The 16,218-nt window shown below is 38.9% G+C and overlaps 1 protein-coding gene across 4 annotated transcripts; it reads right to left on the bottom strand.

Moving 5' to 3' along the window:
* Positions 1-1,098: 1,098 nt before the first annotated feature.
* On the bottom strand, positions 1,099-16,176 carry acot20 (acyl-CoA thioesterase 20). Of its 4 annotated transcripts, none has more exons than XM_015350905.2 (5): positions 15,719-16,176; positions 12,142-12,325; positions 7,528-8,004; positions 5,100-5,299; positions 1,099-3,886 (listed from the first exon to the last, which is right to left on the bottom strand). In XM_015350905.2, the coding sequence occupies exons 2-5, from the start codon at positions 12,170-12,172 to the stop codon at positions 3,281-3,283; spliced, it is 1,314 nt and encodes a 437-aa protein (XP_015206391.1). In that variant the 5' UTR covers positions 12,173-12,325; positions 15,719-16,176; the 3' UTR covers positions 1,099-3,280. The 4 variants fall into 4 exon arrangements, with proteins under 4 accessions (XP_015206391.1, XP_006632572.2, XP_015206392.1 ...); XM_006632509.3 differs by lacking the exon at positions 15,719-16,176 and adding an exon at positions 12,619-12,714; XM_015350906.2 differs by lacking the exon at positions 15,719-16,176 and adding an exon at positions 12,503-12,612.
* Between the last annotated feature and the right edge of the window lie 42 nt (positions 16,177-16,218).

Genomic DNA, 16,218 nt, shown 5'->3' with positions numbered 1-16,218 from the left:
AAGGCGGCCTGAAAACAGCGCCTGGGGGCGGGACTACGAGACTGCATATAGTGGGACGGAGGCTGAGAGACAGGCTCTTGCCTTCGTGTGTGTGTGTAGATGCAGCGCTGTAACCTCTGTCCCTGTGTGTGTACCTTTCCCCGGTTCTGGTTATTAAATGTGTTGTTCAACCCCGTTCCCTGAGTCCCACGCCTGTTCCATTCCGTACCGAAGCCCGCGGTCAATACAGTATGTACAGTCGTTGTCCAATGGGAATGTCTCCATGTGGTTCCCTTTGCTTATGTATGAAATGTCATTGTTCCATGGTGCAGTTTTCATATGCCTTGCTTGAGCAGGTCAACTAAACACTTAAGCACCTTACTCTCCCTAACCTAAGGGAAAATGGACCAGTTGATTATTTTGGAATCATCTAGGAAATAAGTTTGCATTGATTTAGCATGTGTTCTACAGAGTGATTTAGTCTTAGACCAGATTCTTATTTGATAAGACACAGATTTCCTAATTGCCCTTTTAAGGTGTTTTTGTGTTTCAATTTTAAAGAGGGGTCTGTGTTTTCTGTGTCTGTACAGAACTCTGGTACACAGAAATTGGAAATATCTGTAAATAATAGTAAAACACTGTAATTGTGTCCATGACTACAGTGGATGAAATGATTGTTGAGTTTAGAATTTGCTTGAATAGAGAGTTGGTGTCAGGATTTGATTTTTGATATTCTATTCACACTTCTTATTTTATAATTATTCTTATACCCTATTTGTAACTATTCTATTCACATACTGTACTGCAATTAGCTTCATATTGTTCTGAAGAAAATTTCCAAAGTGCAATTAAGTAGCAAGATGCTGGTGTGACATTGAAAAGGATCCAAGAAAGGCAACGTTTTACCAAATAATGACCCATGAACTTGCTTTTTAAAATGTGAAAGAGCTGGTTAGCAAACTCTAAAGGAGTTGAGATTCAGTAGAAAATAAAAACAGGAATAAGAGCCTTCATGATAGAGGACCACCTGGTTTGAATTGACAGGTTGGATAAGCAGTGTAACCCAGATAAAAAGGTTCACTAGGAGCCTGAGAAAGATGACAGCAGGCTACAGACCCCTTCAGCCTGCCTTTGAGGAACACAATTTATTTCATTGAGCCTTGGTGTTAGTGTGTTCAGAAACCCATTTTCAACATGAAAGACTGTCACCACGACTCACCTTGCTACTGTACATTATACACATTCTTTTTTTCTTTACAATGAGAAAAAAATCACTGCATTATCAGCTTCTTATTCCTTACATCACAAAATGACATTAATGAGATACTTTTTCATCTTTAATTATTCCTGCCTTATTCTGTCCTAGTTCTTTGCAATTGAAGCAGTCTGTCTTACTGTAATGTTCTGTTAATCCCAGATCGTTATTGCTATGTGAGATCTCATTGTATTAATTTCCAATTTAGTTGGCAAGACACATCCCGAAGGTTTTTGATAACACAAATAGATTGACTAAAAAAAATAATATGATTTAAAAAATATAATATAATCATTGCCTCATTAATCACAAGGTTCACAGGTTTTTTGTCTGTTTTAAGAATCCCAGACTATACAAAACTTCAAAAGGAGGCTCAGAGTGTTTGCAAAAGGAAATAAAAATAATTTAAGCCTTTACTCATATATTTTATAAAGCTCTTAAATACACTAAATTAAACACTTAGTTGTAGAAAGGATCACACATTCTTCATCTTAGACTTTGTGTCACATAATTTAAAATATCTAACAATATTTTCATATAATTAATTCATTATAATTTGTTCTTAATTAAGGTCAAAAATACTCTTAGGACTTTAATTTTATTTAAAAAATTAGGAATTTTGAAATTAAAGAAAAAAAAATGACAACTCACTGTAAGTGATGAAAAAACAGGAATACTGGAGGTTTGGTAGTTTCAATTTTTTAAAGTAATATATATATATATTATTTTAGACAATATTTCTTTTAACTGCACATTTTCATGCTTTGCTTTAAGAACAGCTTAAATGGAAGCTCAGCTGTAGATTTCAGCCAATAATGTTAAGAGCGGCTGGCCAGTTTCAGCAAAGTGTACTTTGGGATTAGCCTTCACAATCCTGATGGTGACTTGACTTGACCTTTAGGTACAGTAAACAAGGGAAATGGACAGACCTCTCCGAGCAGTCAAAGATTCTCTCCCTCCCACCCCTCACCATGAGGTCATAATAACTGTGACCACTCGGGCTCTAATCCTGTGCCACACTGAGACCTTCACACATGCTTGTCATAAACCGTCTTTCTTGGACAATTTTCACCGTGGACTTCAATGCACTGTTTTCATATGGCGTTGTGCACTGACGGAATACTTAGAGCGTTACAGCAACTGATGCCTTTTACAAATATAATGACAGGGGATCAAGTTTTGTCTTTACTACTTTTTTATGTTAGTTTTTTAATATAGTAATAGATAACGCATCTACAAACCCCACTAGAACACGTTTTCCCGTCATCAATTTCCTTGCACAACAGGGTTGATATTGAGACTTCGGGAAACTACCGCAAACCTTGAAACAGCAGCAGACCGACGGTAAAGTAGCACAGCCCCCTCTAGCGGCATTATGACTCCTTGTTGATACAGTAAAACGCACTTCGACATTTGTATGTTCAATATCTTAATTAAAATAAAATGTTTTATAGAAAATAGAACAATTATGTATTTATAAATGTAATAATACTTTTAAGAATAAGCCTGTCAAGATTGAGGGGAACACTGACGGAGAAAAATACTGGTAATTCTTAGGGGAAACCTGCTTCAGACCTAAAACTATGACAAAAGAAACTACCTTTCAGAAGGACAATGACTTAAAATACAACGCTGCTGTCAATAAGCGATCAAAGCAATCAACAAGCTATATCAGAGAGCTTAAGGAAATCTGCCTAGAATAATTGGTAAAAGTTGCATGAAGCCAGTATACAATGTTGATATACACTTACCCAGAAGCTGTAATTGCTAACCAAAACTGAAATCAACTAATTGCATTTTTTGTCTTTAGTTTTTACTGACATTAACTGTAAATCACCTCACCCTTGAAAGACTTCAGTCGGAGCATTCAATTCTTGAATACAATATTGCATTTAAAATTTTTTTGTAATTTCAGCAAAAAAGACACTATAGGTAAGGGCTGAATACTTTTACAGGTCACTGTACTTTAGATCCAATATTTTCTCATTGGGGTCTGTTTGGATTGGAGGGCTTATTTCACACAGAGGGGCATATAGGTGTTCCAGTTTACAGCTTTGCCTTACCGAAGCTACATGCTGTATCAAGGTGCTCCCTGAAAAATGCCTGGATCTTCCCCCAGAGATCTACCTGTGCCTCCGCATGACTCTTGGGCTCACCACCCCACACTACATATTTTCCAATAGCTGCGTGCAAAGATGAGAAACAGTGAGGCATGTAGGGGACATCTAAATAATGCCCCGAACCAGGATACAGCACCACTTCAAAGTTGTCTTTTCCATACTCGGTCAGGCGCTTGGCTGCCTGCTCTGCAAAGAAACGACTGTCCCAGTTCCTGTCATCCTCAGCCGCCACAAACAGGAATCTGCAATCTGCTCGCTCAATGGGAATCAGCGTTCTTCGGTTCTCTGGTGCCATCGGGTTCCAGATGCTATGCTTGACATCCAGAGCTCCAGACTCAGTGAGGACTGCTCTGTTTGCATCAAACATCAAGGGAGGAATGACTGTGTCTTTGTAATGCAGAGGAAACATCACATTGGCATTACAGCCATTGATGCAGACGGTGGCCGAGATCCCTGATAGGAATGATGACATAGACAGAGCCAGATCTCCACTTTTAGAAATTGACAGGATACCTATCCCGGGACCTTTGACCTTTGGAGGAAAAAAAAAGCATGCTAAGTAACAACACAATGCAAAGATGCAGAAAAACATGTAATGTCATGTCATTTGCCAAACTGCTTTATACCATACGGTGTCGCGGAAAGCCGGAGCCTACCCAGCAAGCAACGAGTGCAAGGCAGGGTACACCCTGGATGGGGTGCCAGTCCATTGCAGGGCAAGAGCGAGCCGATCATATATGGTGACAATTTGGAGACTACGGTAAAGGTCGAGGGGGGAAATTTGGCCCAGACACCGGGATAACTCCCTACTCTTATTGAGAAATGTCCGGGGATCTTTAATGACCAGGGAGAGTCAGGACCTCAGTTTAACGTTTCAGCTGAAAGACGGCACCCACTGACCAGGCTCAAGCCTGCTTAGCTTCAGTGGGTAGCCTGTTGAGAGCTGCAGGGTGATATGGCTGCTTGCAATAGCAGAAATACAATAAGCAGAAAAATAGACCTGTACAGTTATATAGAATGTTGCCTCATGTTCAAATATACAACAAAACTTTTTCCTTTCCTTTTATCTTTTTCTTACAAAAAAATTAAGTATACTATAAACTATCTGTATTTAGGAAAATGGTGGAAGCCATTAGGAAGGCAGAAGCAAATACAAATGACATACAGTATTTAACAAATCCCCAATATAGACATATACTGTATATACAGTACACTGAGTGTAAAATACATTACTCTTGTTATTGAGTATTGGGATCTTATTTTCTTTTTCTCACACATTTTTATCTTCGAAATGTGTCGAAATGTGATGTGCTCTATAACCTTCTGACCTTTTATCTATAAATAATATTCAAAACACAGCATCTCCTTGTTATTTGTACTTAGAGCAGAGTAACTAACATTACAAATGGAAAGACACTACACTGGATTTGCTGTCATTTTAGTTTTTGTTTCACTGACAATTTTGTGTTTTTTGTGTTGTTCTTGAAATGGAAATTAAATAACAATTAAAACAAATGCAAGTATATGAAAAACAATGTAGAATAATCATATAAAAATATAATAATATTGAAACCAAAACATATAAAAATGAATTATTAGTTTCTACCCTACAATAAAGGGTATTTAAAGAGAATAGTAAAGTAATAATGTTTGTACTACGTATAGGTCTGTAATATACAGTACCCATAAGAGGTCTGTAATATAGAGTACCAATCTGGAGTTGAAAAGAAAACCTGACTTCCAACCTCTGGTCGTCTGCTCAGGAAACTCAATGCATCTTCAAAGTATTCCAGATGAAGACTGCTGACATTGCTAGGTGTCCCCTGGCCATATGGGGCCAGAGCAAACACCACAAATCCTTGATTTGCAAGAAGACAGGCTCGGGTCTCTGACAGACCAACCCCAACAGTATACATGTCCACGACACCTGGAAAAGGGCCCTTGCCTGCAGAAAACAGAAAAAAACAGCCTGAGACAAAGGTCAGCTAGAAGGCACACAGCATACTGTACCAAGATATGATAAGAAATGTTGATTTCTTTGTAACTTTTTTTTTGGTCAGCTTGTATGTTAGTTGTGGCCAGATGGTAGGTAGTTTGCGGTGTTTTGAGTAATAAAGAGATCCAGATGCATGATCCAAACTGTTTAACTGACAGGGAGGTGGTTGTACAAGGAGTGAAGGGGCAGTATAGCTGAGAGGATAATCAGGATGCTGGACCAGGCCTGTACAGACCGCCAGTAAGCAGGAAATGGACCGGGAACAGAAGCAGGACTGAGGAGGATCACAAGAAAGCAAGATGTGACCAAAACACAGAAGTCACAGAACAGGGCAAACTGAGAGTGAGGGCAGCTCAATAACTCAGCCATAAGCAATGGTGCCAAGGGGCTTAAATACTATGCTTATTAACGTTAATGAATTGCATGTGGCTAGGAGAGCCTGTCGAATCTTGGTGTGTGTAGTACCTAGTGGGTTGAGAGCCCAAATTCTAAGTTGATTCAAAACCTAATAGAAAGCTAGTGCAAAGACTCTAAGACAGAGGTAAAGTGATCACTTGCACGCAACCTGGTCAGGATTCTGGTAGCCAAATTCTGGAGTGAACATATTGGAGTGCTTTCAGTGTGGATTTATATTCAGTACCTCATCAAGTAGGACATTGTACCAATTAATTCCAGAAAAAAATAAATGTGTTGAAAAGAAAACATAGGACACAGTCTAGCAATGCTGCTGAGGTGGAAGAATGATGTTTTAACAATATTCTGCAAATCTGGGTCAAAATTCAAACCAAGATCGATTACCATCCAAAAAGTCTTCCATTTTGATTGAAATTAAAAAACGGTGCTATCCACAGATAGGGTTACTATCTGAGGGTTACCCTCATGTCACGATATTAGTCCCCCCTCCTTAAGGGTGCTCCAGCCCTTTCACTTAAGACTTTATTCTCTGCACCTGTTTCCCATTCCCAGCCCACCTTAAAAGCCAGGCGCTGACGCTCTTCCGGGCTCTGGATCTGATTTCCATATCGTGCGAGTCCGGGACCTGGAAGCGCCTGGTCCCGTTAAGGTTTTAAGCCCCGTTCCCCGTTCTCCGTTCCCCGTCCGCCGGTTCCGACCTGGCCTTCGTGGTTTTTAATTCCTTCTTCTGATGGATCTCCTGGTTTTGGACTTACCCTTGTGTTTTGGATATTCCAAAAGGACTACTCTCTCGGATTGTTCGCCTCGGCCACACCTCCCCCGTGCACCAGCGCACTTTGGACACGCCCCCTTGTCTTCTGCCCCGTATTCCTGCATGACGTTTCCCTAGTGTTTCCCCACTCCGTCGGACTGTGTCGTCCGCATAGGATCCGGAAAGAACTGTTCGTTACACCTCAGTCATCGCAGTTTGTGAAGAACATTTTGAGCCATGCAGATGCTGAATAGTAGTAGGCACAGTATTGAACCTTGGGGAACGCTAGATTTAAATAACCCAACTTCAGAACTAAAACCCCCAAGAGAAATGAAGTGTCTGAGATGAGTGAGTGAGAGTTGAACCATTTAAGAGTGTTGTTAGAAGCTCCGAACACAGTCTCAAGATGGGAGAGTAAAATGTTATGATTAACAGTTTCAAAAGCAGCTAAGGGCTAGGAGAAGTAGGGTAGACAGAGAACCAGAATCAGCTGCCATCAGAAGATCTTTATTAACATTAACAAAGGCAGTTTCTGTGCTATATAATTGTATGAAACCATACTGGCAGAGTTCAAAGAGATTTTCAATGAGGTGATTGTTATATTGTATGGCAACAGCACATTCTAAAACCTTGGCAAAAAAAGCAAGTTAGATATTGGATGAAGGTGTTTAGGGTGTTTAGGTAAGCCATTTCTAAGACCATTGGTATCATTCCAATGCTCAAAGACTCATTTATGTTGTTGAGGAACATGGTTGGGGAAACTGGTTTGACTAATTAAGTTGTTATGGTTGGGAAAGGTTCATAATATTTCTTAAAATATTAAAATTAAACCTATTTTATTATAGATAGCTACAGTATGTAACGTCAAAGAATTCTGGAAGGGAATCATTTTTTTTAGGGAAACAATATAGAAAAGTAGAAAAAACGATGTCTAGAAAATGACAAAAACAGTCCCGGGCCTCAGCACTTTCTTCTGCTTTTTTCTGTTCATACAAGAAAAATGTGTTCTTACCAGGTGGCAGAAAGAGGGTTCCATGAATTCTTCCATGTTTAATGGGTAATCTGCGCACCCCCTCAGCCATAAAGTGCCTTTCATTGATCTCCTTGGCAAGCATCTCTCTCTGTCTTCCAGAGCTGTACAACTCAATGTGAACAAGACATGGGGTGAGTATCTCCTTCTTCACCAGTTTCTTATGAGGAGTTTCTGGTTTCAGAGACCAGAACAGACCCATGGGCTCAACACCAGAGAAGCTACCACCCAGAGCTGGAGAGCTGGATAAATCAATTTTTCCGCTCACATCCGCCCTGTATGTGGCTGAAGACTGAAAAATCACATTTTTCTGATCAGTGAGTCTCGCTCTTAACTGGACCTCCTGGTAGGCAGAAAGTCCCTCCACTTTCACTGTCACCGGCTCATCAAACAAGCACTTAGGGCTGGGGAGAATCTGGAGTCTGACTTGGGAACTCATGGAAGTCGCACAAAAGAGGACTGAAACCAAAAGAAAATGTCTTGGTTAATCTAGGACATACAAACATCATCAATTTAAAATATATCTAATGACAATATGTTGTAATTAGAAGTGCAATCAGAAGCCAGAGCAAGCTTCTGGTTTCAGTTCTTTCTTGGAATGCTGTGCTTCTGGAAACTGTGACAGGTTAGGTGCAACGGACGGTGAAAGGTTACTTTGACTGTTTCACCTATAAAGCCCTGGATTGTTATTTTTGTATAAAAAGTTCTCATGTACTGTAGGACACTTTTCACACTTGATCCTTTCGGAGACAATCCCTAGCCAATTTCCACCTCAACTCTGCAGTCTAATGTCGTCGCTCACTGATAATCTTCCTCTTCTTACTCTTTGAAGCCCAGATTCACAGTTCATAGATGATTTCTACTGGTGGAACTTACAAGTCCTAAAAGACCACATAGGTTAAAGTAACAGGAAGAATTAAAAACAAACCAAAACTGGTTTAGCTTCCTATAACGTACTGTACTACATAAAGCAATACAGTCTCAAAATACAGGTGGTAGGGGATGTGTGTGTTTAGATTGATAAATAGAAAAGAAAATATAGTACAGATACAGTGTGAAAGATTAAATTGAGACAATGTAATTAGAGGCATACCAAGTAAATCCGGCACCCTTTTACTGCTCTTCCTAGTTTAAATCAATGATCTAGATTCTGGTCCAGTTTTATAAACTAGTCAAATCTGCATATGCTGCCAAAAGTGGAAAAACTGATGAAGCAGCAAATAACATTCAAAATGATTTACATATAATTTAAAACTGGGCAAACCCTTGACAGGAATTCAATATAGACATGTGTGGGGTAATGTATGCAGGTAGAAGAAACAAACTATAAAAACAAAATAGGAAACCAAGCTAGAAGAGGATGCTTGTGAAGATGACGCTGTTGGTTATGCTGAAACTTTTAACATCTTTTATACAATGTGAGGAAGCTACAAAAAGGCAAACAAAATGTTAGGATATTGTTGCAGCCATAGGTGACTATGGAAGTGTCATCCCATTCATCTGGTGGTATCCAGGTTTGCAGAGAGAGAGATTTAACTGCAGGTTGTATTCCGTTTAGTTTTGAAGGCAGCTCATCTCTAATTTTTGGGATTTGTAGCCATTTTCAAGACAATACATTTTCAAGAATTTCAATACATGGTAACAGTCTGGAGTTTTCTGGGCGATTAGGATGTCAGGCCACTGGAATGTCTTATTTGTAAATTTGTACATAGTGGTAACTTGTATGTTCTGTGCTTATGCTGTGTGTTGTTTAGTGTGTGTATTGTTACTGTTAAGAAATATTTTCTAAACTAGTGTGCCTGAATCATTACTTGTTTCACCAAAGCCATGTGAGAAAATGAAGATTTCATTAAAAAAGTCATTAAACCCTGGCTTCCTTCAGGAAACAGCTGAATGAGATCCTAGGATGAGTGTTACTAATTAACAGATTGGCCTGCTCTTTGTTGTAATCATACTTGTATTCAGACAATTAGGCAAGCAGCAAGTCAGTCTGAAACTACAAGACTACTCCCTGCGAGCTTCTTTCGTATGATGGGCAAGCGTTCGAAGTGAACATTCTTCCACGACGACGGCACAGAAGACTTTTGGCACTCCCTCTTTTTAAAGCCCTGACCAAATACGAACTCAGTACGTAAAGTTAAAATTCAAATTGAATTAAAAACTACACATCTCAGTTAACCAGGCGGTGCTTCTGATCCTTGCGTTTAACCAATGAAACAGGGCGGAAAATCAGTCACATGACTTTGGGGCTGAGTTTCGAAGGCTAAACCTATCAGCAACAAAGCGAAATTTACACGATAGGCTACCTCAAACTGTCAGTTACACAACTCTGTATGTCGCATAAGCCACTCCTATTTGGCTTTTTAGTAATGGAGGCGGGAAGACAACCCTGCCTTCTCTCTGCGTGCTTGACTTGTTGCCATCTTTAACCATTCCGTGTCCGAATCGTAATGGGTGAGAGTAGGGAGAGACGTACAGGAAAAAGTGAATCCCAGCTACAATACAAATATATTTTTGTGGTAACGTTGTGCAAAATATCAGTATTTACTGATAGTTATTAGTTTAAGATTAATAGTTGAAATCTCTGCCTAAATATAAAGTTAAAATATCGAGAAACAAAGCAATGTAGAGAATGCACCATTTTTCTGGAGCAGAAACACAAATAGAAAATAAATGTTTTTTGACATCTCAAATCAGTTTCGATCTAGGTCTCCAAAACGAACAAGAAAAGGCATTTTCAGAGAGCAATTATTTTGTGTTTACATGAGCAATCTAAGTCCTTAATCATTTACACAGTGAAATTTCAGAAGATCGCTTTAGAGTCAGCACTAGCTTTGCTTGTCATAGACGTTCAGGAAAGGGTGAATTAAGCCATGTCAAGTGCAATAAGTCGGTGATCAGTAATAACAGTTTAAAACTGTGCATAGAGTAATGTAAAATGCTGGGAGCTTCACAGTTAAAGAAGCTCTGTAGGACAAGAAACAACAGAGAAAACCTAAGCTTTTTAAGCCTGAAACTATAATTTGGTCTTATTAAGGCAAATGAAAATTTAGACTGTTAAAGTGTTAGAGATTTAAATACATGTAAAAACACAAAAATGCACATGAGCAAAAAGTTTTAGAAAAGGAGCAGGTGTTACTTAAAAACAAGCAAACTGAACCAGGGAAAATCTGATCATTTTTCTCTATAACAATAACAAAAGGTTTATTTTATAATAGCACCTTTTAAGGTAGGATCTCAAAGCAATACAGTAGGTGTAAAAACAGTTATAAGGACCACAGATTACAAAGTTAATACATACAGTATGAGAAAGACAAGCAGTTGGAAGTGCTACAGAAATGAGAAAACAAAGCAGAGACAGACACTAAATAACAGCCTTCTGAAAAAAAAGGTTTTGAGTTTACATTTATATGCACTCAGGGTAGGTGTCTCTGATATCACTGTGGATACAAATCCTGAGATCTGGGGTACAGCTAGAGAAGGCCCTGTCACCCACAGATGATCTTGAGGACAGCTGTCAGTAGTGCCTTGTAACTTTCTCATTTTGAGTTAGGCTCCTTTGACATATTTCAGCATGCATTCGGATGTTTATGTTTAGTTGATTTCAACATTTGTTCCAAAACCCTAAAAATTTAAATTGAACTCTTTAAGATTCTCCTTTAAGGGTAAATTCTGTTGTTTAACTATAACATAATTTTTACATTGATATTTGACATACTGTATTCCCATATTATATAATATAATTTTAGATTAAATGCCAAAAAGCCAGAAGGATCGTGAGGCCACAGGAGCCTTAGGACACCCGTGTTACAATTTGACAGGTGTACCCCCCAGTCAAATATATTCTTATATATTTGTATATATATATTATAGGGTTGGGTACACCTCTGAAAAACGTACCACGGTATATGGCAGTTACCCATCCACAGTTGCTTTTATCTTGCTAATTTTGCTTAGCAAGATAACAATGTAAAATTCAAATTATGACAGGTGTTTGTAAGTTGTAATATTGAATGAGTAAAGTTGACAATCAAAACCTTATGAAACGTGATGAGCATGTTCGATTGCCCTTGGCTATTTCATCTAATAATCAAAGAATCCTCATTACTTGCTTAAAACATAGCTGAGACAAGACATTCTATATTAAACAGTTAAACACTTAAACAGTTTAAGACAATCACTTGCAAAAAAATCAAAGAATGTCTAATGGTAGTAATGGAATTAAAAACATAGTCAAGACTGGACTTCCTTCCCGACTAGAGTCATAGTAGATTCAGAAAAACTAGAAAAAACAGCACATTCAATGGGTATGTAACATGTACCATTAACAACGTCAATGGTAAACAACCTTTAATATTACAACCCAATGGATTTGTAAAGGAGTATGTGATGATAATTTTATCTGATTATCCGTAAAAATATATGGATCCTCTTAGAAATTAGATTTGCCTTAGCAAGACAACACTAAGGAATAACCATGTTTGACTAAAATATAAGAAGCCGAAACCAGGACTGGCAAAACATGTAATTACTACAGACTTTAGAAACATTACTACTGCACAGAAAATGTTCAAATCGAATAAAATACCTTATTACCTTTTTTCTGTAAAGTAGAAGAGAAATTCATGGAGTCTCCTCCAGGACCCGCAGTAAGTCTAAACCTATATATCTTTTAATTCATTTATTGATATGTATAATTTGATATAGGTCCTCTGGCTGTAGTCTTCTCTTCCACTGTTTTCCTTGTCTTTGCTTTCCTGTGGTTGTGTCATAACATGATCTGTAAAAAATAAGCGGGTCCAGGTCAACAAACAATTTTACACTGCAGGGAATTCAAAATACCACAACCAAATAAATGATAAATTAAAACAAACGCCTAAGCTCTTCTTTGAGCTACTGACTCAACTTCTTCCTGAAGTTGCCTCTCTGTCATGGCCGAGCAGTTACACTGCCTTACCAGCCCCCAAACAACAGACGTCTCCAAAACACTCTCTCAGACGATTCTCAGATTTCCAAAAAAAAAAGTCTCTCCCTCTGAGAACCTTCACAAAAACCTCGAAAAAAAAAACTCACTGAACTCTCAGTTCCTTCAGTCTTCTGTCAGTCCTTCTCGTGACCTTCGCTCCGTGAGTGGCAACACTCAGGAATTCATACTTCTGCCCTCCCACACTCCCTCCACCTCTCCCTCCCTCTCTAACAGCAGCCAATACATGCTCCCACACTTCACAATACGGTAATGAAGGAACGCATTGTGACATTTCTTTAGATAATGCTAGTTTATGTTGATATAATTGGCAGCAATGCCTTTTGGGATTATTTAACATAATATAACAATATATTATCAAGATCAAGTTCAACACTTTATTGCCAAAACAACCCGTTGCATGGAATTTGGTTTGGTGCGCTTATACAATTAAAGACATGAAATACAAATACACAACATAAAGCCGATAATACACAGAATCCACCTAACACCTTCATAAACCATCCTAAACACACACAAGTAATAAGATCAATAAAAGTGAGATAAATAACAGTGGGATCTGATAGAATGAGCCATGCAAAAATATCAAAATTAAGGTCCAAATGAGAATTCAGATGCACGTTTGTCAGACTTTATTTGAGCCAATACATTATGTCCATATGACATAAGCAATGTTGGGAGGCATGGTGGTGCGGTACTGTCTTCCAGCGCTGGGGCCCTAGGTTCAGTTCCTGGAATGGAGTTAGCATCTTCTCTCTATGTAGCGTGGGTTTCCCCCATATGCTCTGGCATTCTCCCACAGTCCATAGACACTCTGCTAGGCCAATTGGTCTCTATAAAATTGGATCTGGTGAGAGTGTGCATGTTTGTGCCTGTGAACACCCTGCAAAGCACTGGCATCCTATCAGGGTGTATCCTGTCTTGCACCCAATGTTCCTGGAATAGGCTCAAGGCCACCATGACCCTGAATTGAATAAGTGGTTATTGAAAGTATAATGTATAAAGAATAAAGAATAAAGTATAAAGAATAATGTTACAAAAAAAACAGAGACCATTTGAGCCATCTAACATATATGATTATTAGTACCTCAGAGATCCACATATCTCATCCAGCCACTTTTTGAAAACAAGCAAAAAGTTTCTGAGGAGCTGAGGAGTTTTTTCCAGACTCCCTATTTACTTTGTACACACGTGTAGTTTGTATTTTACTCATTAATCATTTACTCAGCGTGATTTGTTTTCCAGCAGCCATATCACCCTGCTGCAACTCACAACTGACAACTCCCTGAAGCTCAGCAGGTGTGAGCCTGGTCAGTACCTGGATGGGAGACCTCCTGGGAAAAACTAAGATTGCTACTGAAAGAGGTATTAGTGAGGCCAGCAGGGGGTGCTCACCCTGTGGTCTGTGTGGATCCTAATGCCCCAGTAAAGTGACGGGGACACTATATTGTAAACAGGCGCTGTCCTTCGGATGAGATGTAAAACTGAGGTCCATTAAAAATCCCAGGGTGTTTCTTGAAAAGAGTAGTGGTGTTACCCCAGTGTCCTGGCCAAAATTTCCCATTGGCCTTTACCAATAATGACCTCCTAATAATCACTCTCTACGAATTGGCTTCATCACTCTTTTCTCCTCTCCACTGATAGCTGGTGTTTGGTGAGGGTTCTGGCGCACTATGGCAGCTGTTGCATCATCCAGGTAGGTGCTTCACATCGGTGGGGGTGGAGGGGAGTCCCCATTACCTGTAAAGTGCTTTGAGGTGAGTGTCCAGAAAAGTGCTATTTATGTGTAAGCAATTATTATTCTAACTGTTTTCAGAATGGAATTAACCTATTACTTGTTCCTTTGCAGCGTACGCATGCTGAGGCAGCTACCCACTTGAATTATTCTATTATACATTACTGTCTTCAATTCATTTATTGATATGGATAATATGATATGAATCCTTAGTAGGCAGTACTTATGTTCAATGACCCTTAAGGTCAGATTGGTGTGGCAGTGTCATTACTTTTACTAGAAAGGGGATCCAAATCAATGCTTGATTATTGATACTGATTTTCTTATAGAGTACATGCATGTGCTCCCCAAGCAGTCCTGAATGCAAGTTTGAACTTTCCCCTTGAGAAAGCAATGTCCTGTGCCTTAAACTATTTCTCAGTAATAGTAGTAAATCCATATTCTCCAGAACTATAATTCGAATTATATTTCTTACAGTATTTGAATCAGGCCTCTACGCAGTACCGGTGTCGGATCGACAGGTGTCGTTTGGCCTTTGGATTTTTCGTACAGGCTCTTCTCTAGAGCCAACGCACTTTGTAAATGTTTTGCGGAAATACATAAATTCCCTAAAAAATAACGGCGTTGACATTTTTAATCATATTAGATTAAAAATATTACTGGTTGTAACCTATTATACTGAAGACTATCCATTTTAATCTAATCGTGTCTGGCGAGCTCACACTCCTCGGAACACTACACAGAACATTTCTCAGATTACATGTTGACGTTGACGTTGCTGCGGACGAAGCAAAATTCAGACTGTTACGTACAGACGCACGTTGTAATTGAGGTCACATGTATATATAAACTACTTTCTTTTTAATCCTGTACATGAATCTTCGAGTTGAGATATTATAAGACTAAAAATTCGTTAAGTTTCCCATCCAGTTATTATGAAGTTCGAGACGAAGTTTAAGCAGTTCTGACTGACAGGGTTGAATGTTTTTTCCTTATTCTTAAGAATAGCCCCACGACGAACTAAGACAAATTTCTATTACATCGCTAAAGAAAGGGCATATCAATTAAGTAATTAATTGAGTTTTTCCTCAAATTAAGCTAGTAATATACTGGCCTGTTTCAATTAAATGTTTTACAAAAATTAACCTGTTTTTTTTAGATTGGGGAAGTGGCATTCTTTTGTTTCCCCTTGAAGCACTCCGGTTTGTTGATGTTTTTAACCCCACCCTCAAAATTATAATGATATATTATAAGGCTAATGGAACTGGCGTAAGGCTACAGAAGTTATTATCATACAGGGATAAATCATAGACAGAAAAAGCAAAGTACAGGCAATGCAAATGTAATACCATCCACCCACTCTCTAACCTTTTCTACCTTGGACGGACACCAGTCCATTGCATGGAAGCCACACAAACACAGACATGCACACCCTCACACCAAAGTCCACTAACCTGCCATTGTTTTTGGACTGTGGGAGGAAATTGGGTCACTCGGAGAAAATCCACGATATCACAGGGAGAACATACAAACTCCACGCAGATTGCAATGTTAACCACTGCGCCACTGTGCTGTCCCGAATTTAATTCGTTTCATGTTAAATTTAATCAAAGTACGAATCTGCGTCAGAGCTCAAAAAGCTCTGTTTATATGTTTAAAAGATAATTATCACGCCTAAAATAGTTTAAGATACATTAGTACAAAGTGACTTGGACTCTGCGGTAACGTTTATTGTAAGACCGCCCCTACTGGCTAACTTGTAGGTATTCCCTGTCTCCCGGGGCTATCTCACTGTCATTGTCGTTAATCATCGGGTTTCACAGTCTTCAGGAATGGGAAATGCTACTATGGTACTCATATACCCATATAAATGTGGTACTGGTGTGGTGTTCGAATAAAATCCAACAACCCTCTCCTGTCAGACGCATACAGAGCACAATAGCGCAATGCTGTG

The sequence above is a fragment of the Lepisosteus oculatus genome, chromosome 8 (assembly GCF_040954835.1).
Source record: "Lepisosteus oculatus isolate fLepOcu1 chromosome 8, fLepOcu1.hap2, whole genome shotgun sequence".
NCBI lineage: Eukaryota > Metazoa > Chordata > Actinopteri > Semionotiformes > Lepisosteidae > Lepisosteus > Lepisosteus oculatus.
The sequence above is the reverse complement of the archived record's forward strand: the minus strand, read 5'-3'. Positions and strand labels throughout refer to the sequence as shown.